The 18,080-nt window shown below is 36.5% G+C and overlaps 1 protein-coding gene across 3 annotated transcripts in view; it reads left to right on the plus strand.

Moving 5' to 3' along the window:
• LOC136851292 (maternal B9.15 protein-like) overlaps positions 1–18,080 on the plus strand; it is a 48,400-nt gene that overhangs the window by 20,364 nt on the left and 9,956 nt on the right. For all 3 annotated transcript variants that reach the window (XM_067125283.1, XM_067125281.1, XM_067125282.1), the window contains exon 3: positions 1,713–1,971. In XM_067125283.1, coding sequence (XP_066981384.1) covers positions 1,713–1,971 — 259 coding nt within the window. The remainder of the gene's footprint in view (positions 1–1,712; positions 1,972–18,080) is intronic.

Here is an 18,080-nt window from a genome sequence, read left to right on the forward strand (position 1 = left end):
TTAGTGTTCTGAAAAGGACCCTTTTTCGCCCTCTGTCTAAGAATGCATTGTTCTTCATCATATATGGACTTGGTCTATGAGACCATTCTAAGTTTCAGGAGAGTGGTCTATGAGACCATTCTAAGTTTCAGGAGAGCATTGGGACTACTTTTAAGTGAAAGCTAAAGATGTCAGAACAAATTCTACCTCATTACCCTTCATGCATATCTGCCCCTTTCGTCCATCCTACAATCGACCCACTGGAAGTGCAATCAATTTTCACTTCTCACTTCTTCAGAAAAGTTTAAACAGTGTTAAAATTTTTTGCAATACCTTGCGATTATTAGTAACTGGCTTGGCATTGCGGAAGGAAGCATACAATTTTCTCCTACTTTCTCTTCACCTTGTACTAAGATGCCAAGTTTTGTGAGAGCTGGGGATTACAATGTACCTGGAGCACCCACCACTCTCAGTGGATGGGTTGTGGTCTGTGTTTAAGTGCAGGTGACAATGTTATGTGGTTGTTTTTTATTGTGTTACTGCACCCAGGTCAAGGGCACTTTTTGAAGTTTTGCTAGCCTTCCTTGAGCTCCTTCACTGCAAAACTTCCAAGTATGCTTTGCTAGCCATTGGACTACAGGCAGTCCCTGGTTATCGGCGGGCTCTGTTATCAGCGATCCGGTTTTTCGGTGCTTGTCTAGCGACGAAAATCTGTGATTTTCGGTGCTGATTTCCGCTTATTGGCGCCGATTTTCGCTTATCGTCACACCATCAGAACGGAACCCCTGGCGATAACCAGGGACTGCCTGTACTCCTTGGCTGCAAGGCTCCCACTTAAGTAGAGGCGCTCCACGGCTTTACCACCACGTCACTACAGGTTAAGTTGAGTACCAAACAGAGGCAATTTTCTACTGCAGGCTCTCTTAACTAATAAGGAACTAGCTAATTTAGCATTGTATGTAATGCTAGCAACTTTTTCTGTTTCCAAATTCAATACATTACTCAATGTTTTGGAGTAGAATATGTCCATGTATCTCTCCTGTCAATGCAGGAATCAGCTATGTAATTATATGCTAAGTTACTTATATAAAAATTACATTTTCATATTAAAATAAAGTTTTTATATATATATATAGTACTTACCAAGTATTGCATGTCATCCTCCTCTCCTGCAGGGAGGTATTCCCATAAGTGGGCAGGACCAGTCACCTGCACTGAATTTTGAAGTGTTACCCACGAATTTTTTTATTCAAGCTGCCGTGCAAGAGGAAACTGTAGCTATGTAATTACTTGGTAAGTATATATAAAACTTTATTTTATTATAAAAATGTCATATTTTCCCACATTGTTTAATTTGAATGCATTCGTTAAACTTCTGGATATTTAGGGCTGTCTTGCATTTTTACTTTCATTAATGTATAGGATCAGTTGTAAAACAGCTCTGAAGGTTAAATTATAAGACACCATTGTAAAGTTTTCTAAATTTTCAGCTTGTGAATTAGTGAATTATCCTTTTGCAAAATAAACATATTCACATGACAAGAGCTTGAGCTTGTTTGGTCCAACTCTTTGATCTAGTTGTTGAGAATAAAAAATTTAATTTGATGCTTTGGTTAAGCTTTATGATGATATCAAAGAAGTTTGCTATGAATTGGATTGTTTTTGACCTGGTAAATGTTTGAGAATCCTGAAACTTTCTTTGAAAGTTGAACCATTTTAAAATAAAATTTCAGACTGAATGAAAATACAAGAAGAGAGCCAATGATTGAGAGAGCTGCAAAAGAGTGTGGGTTAAATTACGATCGCCTTAATCTACCAGTCGAGTTGACGATATGGGTTGATCCAGAGGAAGTGTGCTGTAGATTTGGAGAGCACAAGGGTTCTTGTTGTACCATTGCATCATTCAAGGACGGCAACAAGGAAAACAACATCGATACGTTTGACTTTTCAGAAATAGAACGCCCAAGTTCTACCCCATCTGGCATGGTCAAGGTAAGTAAATCTTAAAATGGAACATTCTTTCTCTGTAATTTTCATTTTGATTTTCAGAAATACAGACATTTTTTATTTTTATGTACAGTACTGTATAAGTTTGCAAAACAGACTATTTATTGTAATATCGCATGATTACTTTTCTACTTACGATGTAATTTCATTTTCCAATTATGAACAAACCGCAGTTGACATAAGCTGATGTAGAAAGTAGGTTGCTCCAGTTGATGAAAAGTACCAGTGTGCCACTGGATAAGAACCTGTTCAAAATTACCTACTGTGGATACTCAGCAGAAGATGTGTCTTATGACCATTAAGAGAAAAAGTGGATTAGCGAAACCACTACAAAAATCTGGTTTTAAAATTACATTATTGCTTAAAATTGGCTAAAAGAATCACTATTACTAAGAATTTAACGTGAATGATGAAGTTAGTAGACATGAAACTGCAAACAGTACAATGAGTGGTGATGTAACCAAGATTGATGGAAATCAGTGGATGTAGAACACTGATTCATTCATTCAGGATTTTGCTAACCCCTCAAAAAAGTGCTACTGGACTAGAAATTAATATTTGGGTCAATCTTACTAAAAGTTGAAGCTTTAGCTTCAGCTGGTCAATCAACATTTTAAAAATCAAAATGTGCTTGGCTATACTGCTCTGAACTGTCACTGTAGTCATCTGTTCCATGGATGGGAATAGTGTTTACGTTCTTGTCTTATTTCTTCATGTTGGTGGTGAGATCAAAGCACTCATAACATTTGGTGATTCAGCTGTTGTCTCCTGTACGAATTATTGTGCTTGTTTCTGTTTTGCTGCTTATGTCATCTGGTGAGTGTTAGCTTGATGGCTGTGAAAGACTGTGAAAACTGAATGTTAGATTTTGAAAGATGACCACGCAGCCTATTTTAGGCAAGCTGCTCTGGCATGAGTGTGGTTTTCTTGATATGTAGATTTTGAGTGATCTGATGAAAGGATGGATGTAAATTTTGTGTAGTATTGGAAGATGTTAGAGGCAGATAATTTACATAGACAGTTATAGGACACCAGAAGCCCACTCTTTCTTTTCCTTTTATCTTCCAGTGTGGCTTCTCCATTGCGTGCTTGTTAGCCCTGGATTAGTTTCTCTCTCTCTCTCTCTGCTCCACCTTCTTTTGCTCCCTATTTGGTTCAGGAGAAAAATGATAATTGACATATATTCTTTTATTAGTCAGGATTTCAATTGAAAATATTAGGGCCAAGATCCCCCCCCCCACCAAATTTTCAACCTTTTTGGTTTCTCCCGCGAGAGAGAAGGTGTCAGAATCTTGGCATCTGTCTGTAGCCCGCCCTCGGGACTGCCCTGCGTTGGTTGGTTGTCTCCTGCAACAGGGAACTAAGGCATGTCTTTGGACCAAGGTTCTGTGCCCTTCAACACCTCTCTCTACCATTTTTTTCCAGTTTGGGTTCAGCGCCGAGCATCTCCGGGTGAGTTCGGAGTTCATCTCTCGCATTCATTGCCCCCATTGTTGCCAACTGTGACAACCTGAAATATGCTAAACATAGCAGTTTCTCCTTAAGTTGGCAACATTGGCTGGCTCCCTTTCCATCCCTTTTGGAGAGTGTATTGCGATGTAGGCAGATGGTAGAGTTAGGAAAGCAAACACATTATGTTGGCCTCAGTAGTTCTGAGCTGTATGTCAGTTCTGCTGTTTTCTCCCCCCCCATTATCCCCAAGCGGATGATAACCCTCTTACCCAGTTTTCTTCTTTATTGTCTCGTATTCATCACCTTGTGTCAATTATTCCTTTTCATAAGCGGCTGTTCCTTTTCCGCCATTTACTTATCTAGAGTGCGTTAGCGAGCTGATAGCTCAGTTCTCGCATTTTCATTATGCACCTCACGGATGTATTCACTGTGCATTGATGGCGTCGTACAGAAGCCTCCCTTTCCCAACTGTGCATGGTGAAAGTTGGCAATCTTGGTTTGGTAGGCAGATGCCCGGAGATCCCAATTGGGGTCCTAAAGGTATTAAGCCCTTAGTCTTTTCATTGCAGTGGGGGCTATTTCTCCTGAACCAAATATGATAGTAACATAGCTTTCTGTCTTATCATTAGTTGTTAGAAATCCCAGTATTGAATTTTGGGAACATGAAGGTGCACTTTTGGTGCATAGAAGTGCACCGTACTATCTGATGGTGTAGTTGTCTGTAGTTTTGGACTGTCAGTTATGAGCTTTCAACTTAGGCACAGGAGTCACCAGCACTCTGCGAAGCAGAGTCCATTTTGCCCTGTAAGGATCCTTTGACAAGTCTTACTACAAGGACCTTGTACCCTGTTGTGGTTCCAACATCTGGCGACAGTACTTGCCAGTAAGGATCACACATCAGGGAGGAATGTCCTCATTCAGTGTGGTAGTCAGCTAACTTTAGCAGTAGGTAAGATTCATTCCAAATACAGGCAGTCCCTGATTATTGCAGGCTCGGTTATTGGCGATGCTGTTTTTCGGGGCTTGTCTAGTGATGAAAATCGGCAATTTTCAGCACTGATTTCCGCTTATTAGTGCCGATAACTGAAAATCAGCGATTTTCAGCACTTATCAGTGCCGATAAATGCCAAAAGGTGCCAGAAATCGCCGATTTTCGGTTATGGCGATTTTCGATTATCGTCACTTTGTCGGAACAGAACCCCCAGCCAATAACCGGGGACCGCCTGTAATGATAATTTTCATGATAAAATTAATTATTTGGATACTTACCTACTTAAGTGAAACTCACCCAGCTCCCACATCTTAGTGGGTGGTCGAAGAAAATACTAAACAAGAAGCGTAAACATTCCAACACCTGGTGAAATAACTATAGTGACAGGTCAGGCTGGTTAGCCAAGCATATTTTGATTTTTTAAATGCCAAATTGCGCCAAAAGGTGCAAAGATAAAGCAAAATTTAATAGTAGGTAAGTATCCAAGTAATTAATTTTATCATGAAAATTATCAATTTAAAAAATTTGGACTAATTTATTGCATAAAAACAATTTTAAAATTCTTGTGATTATATAAATCATTGTAACACTGTTTTTAAGATTATAATGTTTGCCAGTTTTGCAAACCGGTAAATTTGATATTGAGTCCTACTTTCCAACTGTGTAGGTTGAGGTTTATCCAAAAAGCAGGAAAAATTGGAACTTTAGTAGTGGAATGATGACCTTCCTTTTCAGATGTAGCTTATCCTCTTGTAACTTATTAGTTAGCCTATGAGTTTTTCATAAATTTTGGATGTTCACTTTAATGTTTAGGAGCAGGTATGTAATTCATTTTTGCAGTGTTGTATTTTCTAGAAATGGAAAATACAAACTGTATAGGTTATAGAGCAGGTAAGTAAACAAATTTTATGATCATCTGTTGATTGATTGCTGTGTTTTATTTGAATTACTGTACTGCTGGGAGGGTCTCAGTCATTGTGTGGTGGATGGGTTTTGTGCAGGTAGCGAATCATTTTTAGAGAGATAGCTACGATCATGATGATGGTATATCAGTAAAAAAAAAATGTTGTCAAATACAATTAGCATTTCATAAATGAATTGCGTTGAAATTTGTAATTGCACCTAGTATTTCATAAGTCAGATATGGGTCCCATCTGTGCACTATGTATGAAAGGAGTACTTGGTTTTGTTTCATGGAATTGGAGCTGGTTGAGAACATTGTAGAGTGTGCGTTGTCCCTGTTTTGCATCGTTCAGACTTACTTTATGATATACTGGAGTAGACTGATGTCTTTCATTCAGTGCTGAGGATACCCAAAGGCAAAATGCATTAACAAGAGTGAAGAAAATTCAATCTTTTGCTGCAGCTGCACTTTGAGTATTTACTTTGTCTGTCTGGACCTCCTTTGTTTCTTATTTTAGATGAATCTTAATTACTGTTAAAGATAGCTGATATCTCTGCACTTAGCTGATATCTCTGCACTGATAGGCGACTCGGCATGCAAACAAAAGATCAACTGTCTGACCCCGGATGACTGTCTAATACATCTGTTCTCTGCCAGCTGTGTTAAGAATGTTACAGATGCTAATAAACCACTTACTGGCGCTGAAAATCACTTACAGACGCCAATAAAGCACCTACCAACACCGATAAACACTTACCAGTGCCAGAAATCGCTTACTGGCACTGAAAATCTGGTTAACAACGTCATTAGCCAAGTGTCGTAAAACTGAAACGCCATTAACTGATGCCGCTGATAAGCGGGGACTGCCTGAACTTATTCTGAGGTTATGTTGACTCAATTGATTGTTAAAACAATCTCATCCACAGTTACTTTTCATTCTAAAACTTCTGTCTGCTGTTCCCCTTTCTCCTCAAAATGCACCTGTCCGTTCTTTACATGCTGTTTCTTCGGCTTTCAGCAAGTGTCCTCCTTCTGCCTATATTAATGTTTCTCTTTACAGTCCTACCATGGTTACAGTATCTTCTGTTGTTTCCAAGTTAGATATTATTTTAGGTACTTAGCTTTCTAAGGATGCGTTATATGGGAATACTCTCAAGTCTGTTGATAACACATCTCATCTCCTCCCAACCTTTCCTGTTTTCTATGGCGCTTGATGATGCATTGTTTTCTTTTGCTCAGCCAACTTGTGTTGACTCAGGTGAGTCTTATAAGATTGCATTTCCGTCTCCCTTTTATTGAGTTACAGATTCGTTGCTGGTAGTCGCCTGCTGTCACTTGCCCTAACTCCTCCTCTGGTGGAAGAAGAGTTTGAATCAGAGGAATCTCCTTTGGTTTGTTGGTGTTTGCTGGAGTGATGCACTTCACTTTATCCTCATTTAGTGGAGTAAAGATGCCATGTAGAAAATAGGTCTCGGTTATCTTCAAGTATTTGGTGCCCATTAAGTATTTGGAGAGCCCAAGCTGTCTCCTTCAATGTAAGTTTTCATGTACTCAGGGACACAAAGCTTCTTTTAAGTCTGCCAGTGCTTCATTTTGGGTTTTTGAAGTCGCAGAGAGCTGCCTCTTATGATACAGGCACTTTACCGGCGCTTGAACCATCTTCTGTTGAAAATTTGGTTTTCTTTGCCTGTCTCCTTCCCTTGAGTGGACATACTCTTGAGACTGACAAGTGCTTTGGACCTGCTGAGGAGGAGTATGGTGCCCAGGTCTCTGTCTAGATTGTTGGAGTTTTATCTTTCCCTGAACTTATACTCGGTATGACTGCCTCTTCTCTGTGCCAGCTTAGAGTGTTTGTGGTGCCGGCTTAGAAGGTTTATGGCACCAGCTTAAAGAGAGTTTGGTGCCAGTGGGTTTTCAGCAAGGAAGATTGTTAAGAGGTTTTTGACTTGTGTGGTTAAGGGTTTTTCTGATGCTTCAGGAGAAATGTTCTCATGTTTTTACTAACACTGTTTTGAAGAACTGAGAACTGTTATGCTCCTAACTGTCGTCAAAGATTTCTCCTGCCTAGTAGATGGTAGCTGTTTTGGTTTCTCCTTCAGGTTGCCATCTAAGCCAACTTTTTATAAGGTGATATGGGGTATTTTGGCATAAGTCATACCTCAAATCACAGGGTATTTTTTATCTTCTGGGGATCCATCCATTCAACCCTCAGGCTCTGGTAGGAGGCCAATTGCAGGCCTTCTTGCATGCTTGGAAAGACTTAGTTTCCCCTCCACTGACTTAGTCTTATATAGCCATTACTTCATATCTTCGCTAGCAGAAGCACTATCTTATTCTTCAGTAGGAGATTGTAATTAGAGAATTTCACCTCCAACTTTTTCCTATTGTCATAAGCAACAGGAGATGGGCACCCAGTTTTGGAAGTTTTGAGACTGAAAAACTTTGTGTATCTGTGCCAATTCATTTTGGTTTTTTGCAGCATGATTTTAGTGTCTTTCCAAAAGAGATGTTGGATGTATCGATGGACACACAGGATGCATTTTCCTCATGCCAATAGATCCTCAGTCACACAAGTTCCTTTGATGTGTACAGGTAGTGCTTGAGTTACGATAATTTGATTTTGCGATGGGGTTAGCAGTTAATGATAAGACAATATTTAGAAAATATTTTTAAATTTCGTGCTGGCACAGGCAGCAGCATACACTCAGGAAGCAAGAGAGACCAAATTACAATGGACCAACTTCTTTTCCTCCGTCTTTTTATTCCATCTTCTAGTAAAAAGTAAAAGAGAATGATATAAGTATTGTTAGTAACGTTGTACTCTTGCGTAAATGTGTACAGCCATAAACATCCAAATGAGAAATTGCTCTTTTGCTAATAACAACCGAATTGGATAACAACAGCTGTTTTGTTTGTATTTCAACCGTCTTCCAATAGTAAACAATTATCGTAGTTATGTTACAAATGACTTTTAAGTAAAATAGGACTGATATATTTTTTAGATTATACCCTTATTCGCTATGGAGAAAAGATCAGCAGGGCAACATATTGCAAGTTATAGTTGAAGCTGAGAAAACAATGTTCAAGCTGCTAATGACTATAAATTATCGTGCATCGGCAACATGGATGAAACTCGACCATAAATAAAATTGGAGAAAAAAGTAATTTCATTAAAACTACTGGTCATGAAAAAACACACATTACTGCTGTTTTCACACTGAAAAAAATAAATACGTAAAGCTCGTATTATGATGAAATCAAGTGAAAAAGCTAACGGAATCTTGATTTTTACACAAAACAAACGTGCCCCAACAGCCAAGGTCATCTATTAACGATAAAAATAGCTAAATTAATTTCACAGTGAGACGTATTTAAGTTATATTTTGACTTAAAAACACTTCTTATAACGAAAAATAACCTTGTCCCATATAAATAAAGTATCTAGAGATTCATTTACGCTAACTAGAAGCAAGAAAAGTGCTCTGAACTGAGTTAAATATTTCCAGACCAAAACATTAATTGCTATGATCATATTTTAAATACAAAAGCAATATGCGAATACATAAAGTATTATTGGATACAGTGAAGTAAAGCATAAGTTTTTAAAAGATCCACGGAAAAAATGCATATAGTAAACCCCCTGTATTCGCGTTCTCATGATTCACTTGACTCACTGATTCGGCCGGTTTCCCTGTGGAACATATCTAGCTATCATTCATGAAAATCGCCCATTCGGTATTTTTCACTGAGAAATATTCACTAATTACAGTATTTTCATATAATTTTCATGAATAAATGCACTTTTGTGATAAAACTATTAAAAAAACCAGGTATATGCATTTTTACAGGGTTTTTCTGTGTTTAAACTATCAAAATGGGCAGTTCTAAGTGTTTTAGAGGGGTTTTAAGTATTTTTGGATTTTTAGCTATTTATGGGGGTTGTGGGCGATATCCTCGCGAATCTGGGGTTCACTGTATTCGTTATGTTGATGTTTGTATAATACGATATTAATATGTGAATGTAGAGTACAGTATAATGTAGGCTAGGCTGCCGTATATGTATACAATATACCATGGTGTAAGTTAAGCTAATTCTTGTTATTCAATTTCTCTTTGTATTGAGTTATCATAAGTCAATCTGCCTGAACCTTCAGAGTTAGCTGATATTGATAATTACTATACCGTATATGTATAGAGTATACTTTATAGTGTAGGCTAGGCTATCATATATGTATAGATGGTACTGAATACCCTAGTGTAGGCTAGGCTATATTCAAGATACATTTTTTCCAACAAACTATGGGTTTTTTTGGAACCTAACCCCATTGTAAGTAGGGTAATACCTGTATTTGCAGGGAAGGTCTTGCTGTTCAAGGCGCTTTGTTTTGGCTCATGTACAGTGCTTTAAGTATTCACTAGGAATTTGTTGCTCAAAGGCGGGTGGTGTCTTTTAGGAGCAAGAAATCTTTTCTACTGAGTTGAGTGGTTCAAGTTTGGCAATTCTGTTGACGGTATTCCTAAGACCAAGGGTCTGTTGCTTCACCTGGCTCAGTCTCTGTGCATTATGATTTTCTGTAGAATTTCAAAATCTCTCATAAGACAAATAGGCACTTCTGGCTTCTTGAAGAATTTTAGCCGTTAAGGAAGCATCCTGCACAATAATGGCTTTCTTGATTAAGAAATATGGAGAATTTGTCAGAATAATCAGTCATAATTACAGTGTGGTCTCAGATTGCAACTAAGAGCAAATGCTCATTAAACTTTGAAGTAATCCAGGACCATCATTGTCACCAGGTTCTGTAGGAGGGACTCCGAAACTACGAGTTAAATTTATTCTTAAACCAACATCCAGGCAAAACTATGAGTTGACTAATTTATTCTTAAACCTATGTCCAGGTTTTTTTTTTCCCGTGTGTCTTGCAACATAAAATGAAGAGTTATGATAATTGTTGTGACACTACCTAACAATATACCATAGAATGGTAAAAGCTACACCAGTAAACCTTACAGAGATATTAGGGTGGTGGAAAGGCTATCTAAGGTTTCTAGTAGGTTTATCCCTTAGAGCTGAAACCCTTGGCTCTCTGAAAAAGTTTCTACAATGCAAATGCATGGTCAGAAATTAAATCATTGCTACTATTCAGTTTCTGACCATGTGTTTGCATTGTAGAAACACTTCCATAGAGCCAAGAGCTTGAGCTCTCAGGGATAATCCTACCAGGAACCTTTGACAGCCTTTCCACCATCCTAATGTCTCTTCAAGGTTTCCCAGGTGTCTTTTACCACTCTATGGTGTTTCGTAAGGCATTTCACACTTGTGGCACTGCTTCCTGGGGCAAAAATGAACCACATGGCAATGGTTCTCTAGTTCATTCCATGGAAGGACAATCTTTTTGGCAATTGAGGATTCATGGAGAACAAACCTGCCTATGGAGTGGTCTTAACATCCATGAGTCCCACAGTCATTGTGTAATTAGAGGAGTGCTCAATTGTGGACTTATTAGCATGCGGATGAACAGGAATGACCAGTCTGCTACTTCTCCTTTGAGGGCCTGCAGGCTTGAGAGGTGGATGCATTTCTTCGAGTTTGGCCTGATTCAGACTCGTAAGCCTCTCCCCTATATCTATTCTAAGGAAAGTATTGAACAAATTTCGAGTATGAGAATTGCTCAATGACTCCCATAGAGCCCTAGTAGCCTCACAGGGAATGAATTTTGGATTTTCTACCTCTCTTGGTGGATGTGTCTCATATTCTTCCAGTAAGGAGAAATTGACTAAACTATTAAATTCCATGTGATTCCACTAACTTCCACTTATGACAGTTAACCCTTAAACGCCTACTGGGCGTATCATACGTCGACTAAAATTGTCTGCTGGGTGCCAAGTGGGCGTACGTCGTCGACTACTAAAAAAATTTCAACCTTCGGGTCAACTTTGACTCGACTGAAATGGTCGAAAAAACGCAATTGTAAGCTAAAACTCTTACATTCTAGTAATATTCAATCATGTACCTTCATTTTGCAACAAATTGGAAGTCTCTAGCACAATATTTCGATTTATGGTGAATTTTTGAAAAAAACTTTTTTCTTACGCCTGCGCGGTAACTCGGCCGAAAATTTCAGAAATTCTTTCGTCATTTTGTCGTAATTTTTGCACTGTTCTATATTAGCCGTTACATAAAGTTTTATATATGAAAATGTGCACAATTTCATGTAAGATACAGCAAAATATAACCCATGGTTGTAGCTTTTAACAGTTTGGAAATATTTTCATATAAACCACGATAACTGCCAAATTTCAACCTTGGTCAACTTTTTGACTCGACCGAAATGGTCAAAAACGCAATTGTAAGCTAAAACTCTTTACATTCTAGTAATATTTAATCATTTACCTTCATTTTGCAACCAATTGGAAGTCTCTAGCACAATATTTCGATTTATGGTGAATTTTTGAAAAAACCTTTTCCTTACGTCCGTGCCAGAAATTCTTTCATCACATTGTCGTAATGTTTGCACCATTTTATATTAGTCGTTACACAAAGTTTTATATATGGAAATGTGCGCATTTCATGTAGAATACAACAGAAAATAACTCATGGTTGTAGCTTTTATCAGTTTTGAAATATTTTCATATAAATCACGATAACTGCCAAAATTTCAAGCTTTGGTCAACTTTAACTCGACCAAATGGTAAAAACGCAATTATAAGCAAAAACTCTTACATTCTAGTAATATTCAACCATGTACCTTCATTTTTTGCAACAAACTGGAAGTCTCTGGCACAATATTTCGATTTATGGTGAATTTCTGAAAAAAAACTTTCCTTATGTCTGCGCGCGGTAACTTCGGCGAACATCTCGGAAATTCTTTAAATCACGTTGTCGTAATGTTTGCATCGTTTACATTAGTCGTTACATAAACTTTTATATATGAAAATGTGCGCAATTTCGTATGTAGAATACAACAGAAAATAGCTCATGGTTGTAGCTTTATCAGTTTTGAAATATTTTCACATAAATCACGATAACTGCCAAAATTTCAACCTTGGTCAACTTTTAACTCGACCGAAATGGTTGAAAAACGCAATTATAAGCTAAAACTCTTACATTCTAGTAATATTCAATCGTTTACCTTCATTTTTGCAATAAATTGGAAGTCTCTAGCACAATATTTTGATTTATGGTGAATTTTTGAAAAAACATTTTCCTTATGTCTTGCGTGGTAACTCGGCTGAACATCTCAGAAATTCTTTCGTCACGTTGTCGTAATATTTGCACAGTTTTATATTAGTCGTTACATAAAGTTTTATATATGAAAATGTGCGCAATTTCATGTACAATACAACAGAAAATAACTCACGGTTGTAGCTTTTATCAGTTTTGGAAATATTTTCATATAAATCACGATAAATAGAAAAAAATTCGACTTCGGTCAACTTTAACTTTCGACGAAATGGTCAAAAACTTTTAATTGTAAGCTAAAACACTTACAATCTAGTAATATTCAATCAATTAGCTTCATTTTTCAACAAACGGGAAGTCTCTAGCACAATATTTCAATTTATGGTGAATTTTTGAAAAAACATTTTTTTACGTCCATCGCGTTATTAATTCATGCATCATTTTGTGATAATATTTTCTCTGTATTGCTTTGATCGTTTTACAATTTGTTATATACCAAAATCATCGCAATTTAGTGTACAATACAAAGAAAAACAAAATAACCCGTTAGCTTTAACCGTTTTGCTCACAGCGATTTGTATAAAATTATATGAAAAATTTTTTGCGCTGTCATATATTTCAATATTTATATATGATAATGATATTTTTCCCATTTCTGATGATTGCATACTAAACTTCAGGCAATGACAAAAAAATGAGCCAAAAATGAACTCTTAATCTTATAAACTAAGCGCATGCTGTGATTATTTGAAAAAACTTTTTCCGCTGGCGCTAACTCACCGAACGCCGCTGGCACTGGAGACGTTTTTGTAAATAGAGGCTCGGCATTTAAGGGTTAACAGCTTGGAGATGCTCAACTGTCTCCTCTCGGTAAGGGGATTTTCAAAAGGATCACTGATTCTGTCCTCAATCAAGTGGAGAAACAAATGTGGCCTTGTATCAGAAACGGGATTGTGTATTTCTCCATGTGCTCCTTTAGAGGAGTTTTGAGCATCCATACCTCTGTAAACGTCAAAGTTTCTCCCCTCTATTAAATATAGTAAGAGATTTTTGCTTTTTACTTTCAGGGGTATAGCTCTATGCTTTCCTTGGTATTGCATCAGGTGCAGTTGGATCTGGCTAAGGGTCAGTTGAGATTGAAGCTCCTTGAACTCGGTATCACTCCCTCCTTGGAATTTAGATGTAGTTCTAAATTTACCTGCCAATCCTGAGCTTCTGGAATGAGTTCCACTGAAGTATTTACTGTGAAACGCTCATTTTGTTGGCACTAACAGTAGTTGAAATTAACCTCCTTGGTGGAAAAGTAAAGGAAACACTTCTCTGTCTTGTTAGAGCAATAAAAATTTGTTCAGATAGGTTAAGCCTGGAAGAGGCAAAGTCAACGTTTTGTGTTGTGGTTTTAGAAAACCTTGAATGTCTTTGTCAAAGGTTAAACCTAAAAGAGGCAAAGTTAACCTTTTGTTTTGTGGTTTTAGAAAACTTAGAATGTCATTGTCAAAGGTTCAGCCTGGAAGAGGCAAAGTTAACTGTTTGCTTTGTGGTTTCAGAAAACCTAGAAATCTTTGTCAGATGTTAAGCCTAGAAGAGGCAAAGTTAACCTTTTGCTTTGTGCCCTTAGAATACTTAGAATATCCTTGTCAGAGGTTAAGCCTGGAGGAGGCAAAGTTAGCCATTTGTTTTATGGTTTTAGAAACCTAGAATGTCACAAATGTTCTCTTTGATGTACGGTATTGATTAGGCTAGCGCATGAGAAACTAGTTCCATACCTTGTACCTTTATTGAAGGTAAACATTAATAACGTAAGAGCAGTTGTGATTTCATTTAGGTTTATGACAATTTGTTGCTTGAGGATTTGATAAATGTGGTGCAGTATAAGTGCAATTCAGGTTTTGCCACTCACCACCTTAAGTATTAAGATTCGTGTCGGAAAACTGGAAAGCCCTTAGTCTACTACTAGTTGGGGATAAAGTCTTCCTGAACTGAAGAAAGAGCAATCTTTTAGGCTCTTTGAAATCCCAGGTTTTGATATTTTGCGGAGCATAAAGGTACCTATACAATCAATACCCAACTTACAAACAAGTTATGTTCTGGATAGCCGTTTGTATATAGAATATTTTGTAAGTTGGTTTTTAATATGTAGTGCATAATTTTTTTGATGTTTACATTTGGAGGTTAACTTGGGAGTCATAGATTATACTATTTTCACTGTATTTTTAAATCATGCAGTATTATGAAGAATTAATTTGGATGTTAGAAAGGTTGAGAGAAGAAAATAAAATTTAGATTCGTGCGACATTCAAAATTTAGTATTTTTTCCATGCTTTGAAATTTACGAATTTGGAGAGAATTTTGCAGAAGCAGCGTCTGACACGGGAAGTTCATAAAGTAAACAGTGCACACTGCCATCTGTTGACAAAAATGCATACTAAACATTTCCTTTGGGAAGAGGAATTATAGAAAATGGGAATTCATCAAAAAAGATTGAGTTAAATCAGGAAGTTTTCTAGTACCCAATAAGGTTGTGAGGGGGGAATATTAACCCTCTAAGCCGAGCCTCTGTTTACAAAAATGTCTCCCTAAGGGATGAGTATGCCAGCATATGGTTTGGGAGTTAGCTCAGCGGAAAAATTACAGAAAAAAAGTTTTTCAAAAAATCACAGTACCCATTTAGTTTTAAGATTAACAGTTCATTTTGGCTCCTTTTTTTTGTCATTGCCTTAAGTTTATTATGCTAAAACCATTATAAAATGAAAAAATATTATAAATATATAAATATTGAAATATATGACAGCGATAAAAAAATTTTCATATAATTTTATACAAATCGTACTGTGAGCAAAACGGTTAAAGCTAACGGGTTATTTTTTCTTTGTATTGTACACTAAATTGCGATGATTTTGGTATATAACAAATTGTAAAACGATCAAAGCAACACAGAAAATATTATCACAAAATGATGCATGAATTAAACGCATAAGGGCGGTAAAAAATTTTTTTTTAAATTCACCATAAATCGAAATATTGTGCTAGAGACTTACTGTTTTTTTTAAAAAATAAAGCTAATTGATTGAATATTACTAGACCATGAATATTACTAGACTGTAAGTGTTTTAGCTTACAATTGCAGTTTTTGACCATTTCGGTCGAGTTAAAGTTGACGAAAAGGTCAAATTTTTTCTATTTATAAGTGATTTTATATGAAATTATTTCCAAACTGATATACAACCATGAGTTATTTTCTGTTGTATTCACATGGTGTGAAAATTGCGCACATTTTCATATATAAAAGTTTATGTAACGACTAATATAAAGCGGTGCAAACAATACGACAAGCGTGGCGAAAGAATTTCTGAGATGTTGGCGAGTTGCAAGGGGCGTAAGGAAAATGTTTTTAAAATTCACCATAAATCGAAATATTGTGCTAGAGACTTTCAATTTATTGCAAAATGAAGGTAAATGATTGAATATTACTAGAATGTAAGAGTTTTAGCTTACAATTGCGTTTTTCGACCATTTCGATCGAGTTAAAAGTTGGCCGAAGGTTGAAATTTTGGCAGTTATCGTGATTTATGTGAAAATATTTCAAAACTGGATAAAAGCTACAACCATGAGTTATTTTCTGTTGTATTCTACATGAAATTGCGCACATTTTCATATATAAAAAGTTTATGTAACGACTAATGTAAAGCGATGCAAACATTGCGACAACGTGACGAAAGAATTTCTGAGATGTTGGACGAGTTACTGCGGCATGAGCGTAAGGGAAAAGTTTTTTTCAGAAATTCACCATAAATCGAAATATTGTGCTAGAGACTTCCAGTTTGTTGCAAAATGAAGGTACATGATTGAATATTACTAGAATGTAAGAGTTTTAGCTTGTAATTCGTTTTTCAACCATTTCGGTCGAGTTAAAAAGTTGACCAAAGGTTGAAATTTTGGCAGTTATCGTGATTTATATGAAAATATTTCAAAACTGATAAAGCTACAACCATGAGTTATTTTCTGTTGTATTCTACATGAAATTGCGCACATTTCCATATATAAAATTTATGTAACGACTAATATAAAAGCGGTGCAAACATTACGACAACGTGTGAAAGAATTTCTGGCGGACGTAAGAAAAAGATTTTTCAAAAATTCACCATAAATCAAAATATTTTGCTAGAGACTTCCAATTGTTGCAAAATGAAGGTAAATGATTAAATATTACTAGAATGTAAGAGTTTTAGCTTACAATTCGCGTTTTGACCATTTCAGTGAGTCAAAGTTGACCGAAGGTTGAAATTTTTGGCATTATGATTTATATGAAAATATTTCCAAACTGATAAAAGCTACAACCATGGGTTGTATTTTTGTTGTATTTTACATGAAATTGCATATTTTCATATATAAAACTGAAATTTTCGGTCGAGTTACCGCGTGGACTTAAGGAAATTTTTTTTTCAAAAATTCACCATATATCGAAATATTGTGCTAGAGACTTCCAATTTGTTGCAAAATGAAGGTAAATGATTGAATATTACTTGAATGTAAGAGTTTTAGCTTACAATTGTGTTTTTCGACCATTTCGGTCGAGTCAAAGTTGACCAAAGGTTGAAATTTTTTGTAGTCGACGTACGGTACATCCACTCGGCACCCAACAGGCAATTTTAGTCGACGTATGATACGTCCAGTCGGCGTTTAAGGGTTAACAAGCATTCTCATGATTGAATACATGGTAGTTAATCATGAGAATACTTAGAATAATTAGGGACGGGGTTAAAGAAAAGAAACAGTTTCTTCTTCTACCTCTTGTTCATCTGTTCTTTGCAAAAATTCTTACTAGACAAAGTAGGTGTACAGAGCAAATTTTAAACTTAAGGATGGCAAAGGGGAGCACTCCAAACACAATTTTAACTTGTGACCCCATGTGTTTGTATCTCTGAATGTTCCGAACATGAATGTTCATAAGTAGGGTGGTGACTTATCATGAAGGTATTTAATGTTAGTTGACTGTAGTTTTTGAGGTTTTGGACTCAGGCGCAGGGGTTTATTTTATCCTGGCTGAATTACAGTGGGTTTTTTCAAGTAGGCTGTTTCTTGTTGCACGATACAACAGGGCCTTGCTCCCAAAATGGTTTCCAACTTCTAGCAGCAGTAAGACCCAGAAGGATTCCAGAGTAGGTAAGAATGTTTTGGGTTTCCTGCAAGAAACCTTTTGTATTGTGCGGTCCAGAGCTGTCGCTGGGACCCTCAAGCCATCCTCGCTTCAAAACAAAAATCTACATGATGCACTGAGACTCTCAGGAAACACAGATCTAGTGCTCCTGATTCAAGCGATCTTCTAGGCATTTTTCAGAAAATATCTTTATGTCCTTGTCAGAACTTGATTACTAATGTTTGTAAAGCATTGCAGTCTTTCTAACCATATGTATTTGAAACCTCTTCCTAATTTGTATAGGTAAGTATCCAAATAATAAATTTTATTATGAAAATTTATATGGTATTATTATTATTATTATTATTATTATTATTATTATTATTATTATTATTATTATTATTATTATTATAATAAAAGATTTGGCAAT

This window comes from Macrobrachium rosenbergii, chromosome 23, assembly GCF_040412425.1.
Source record: "Macrobrachium rosenbergii isolate ZJJX-2024 chromosome 23, ASM4041242v1, whole genome shotgun sequence".
In the NCBI taxonomy this organism is placed as follows: domain Eukaryota; kingdom Metazoa; phylum Arthropoda; class Malacostraca; order Decapoda; family Palaemonidae; genus Macrobrachium; species Macrobrachium rosenbergii.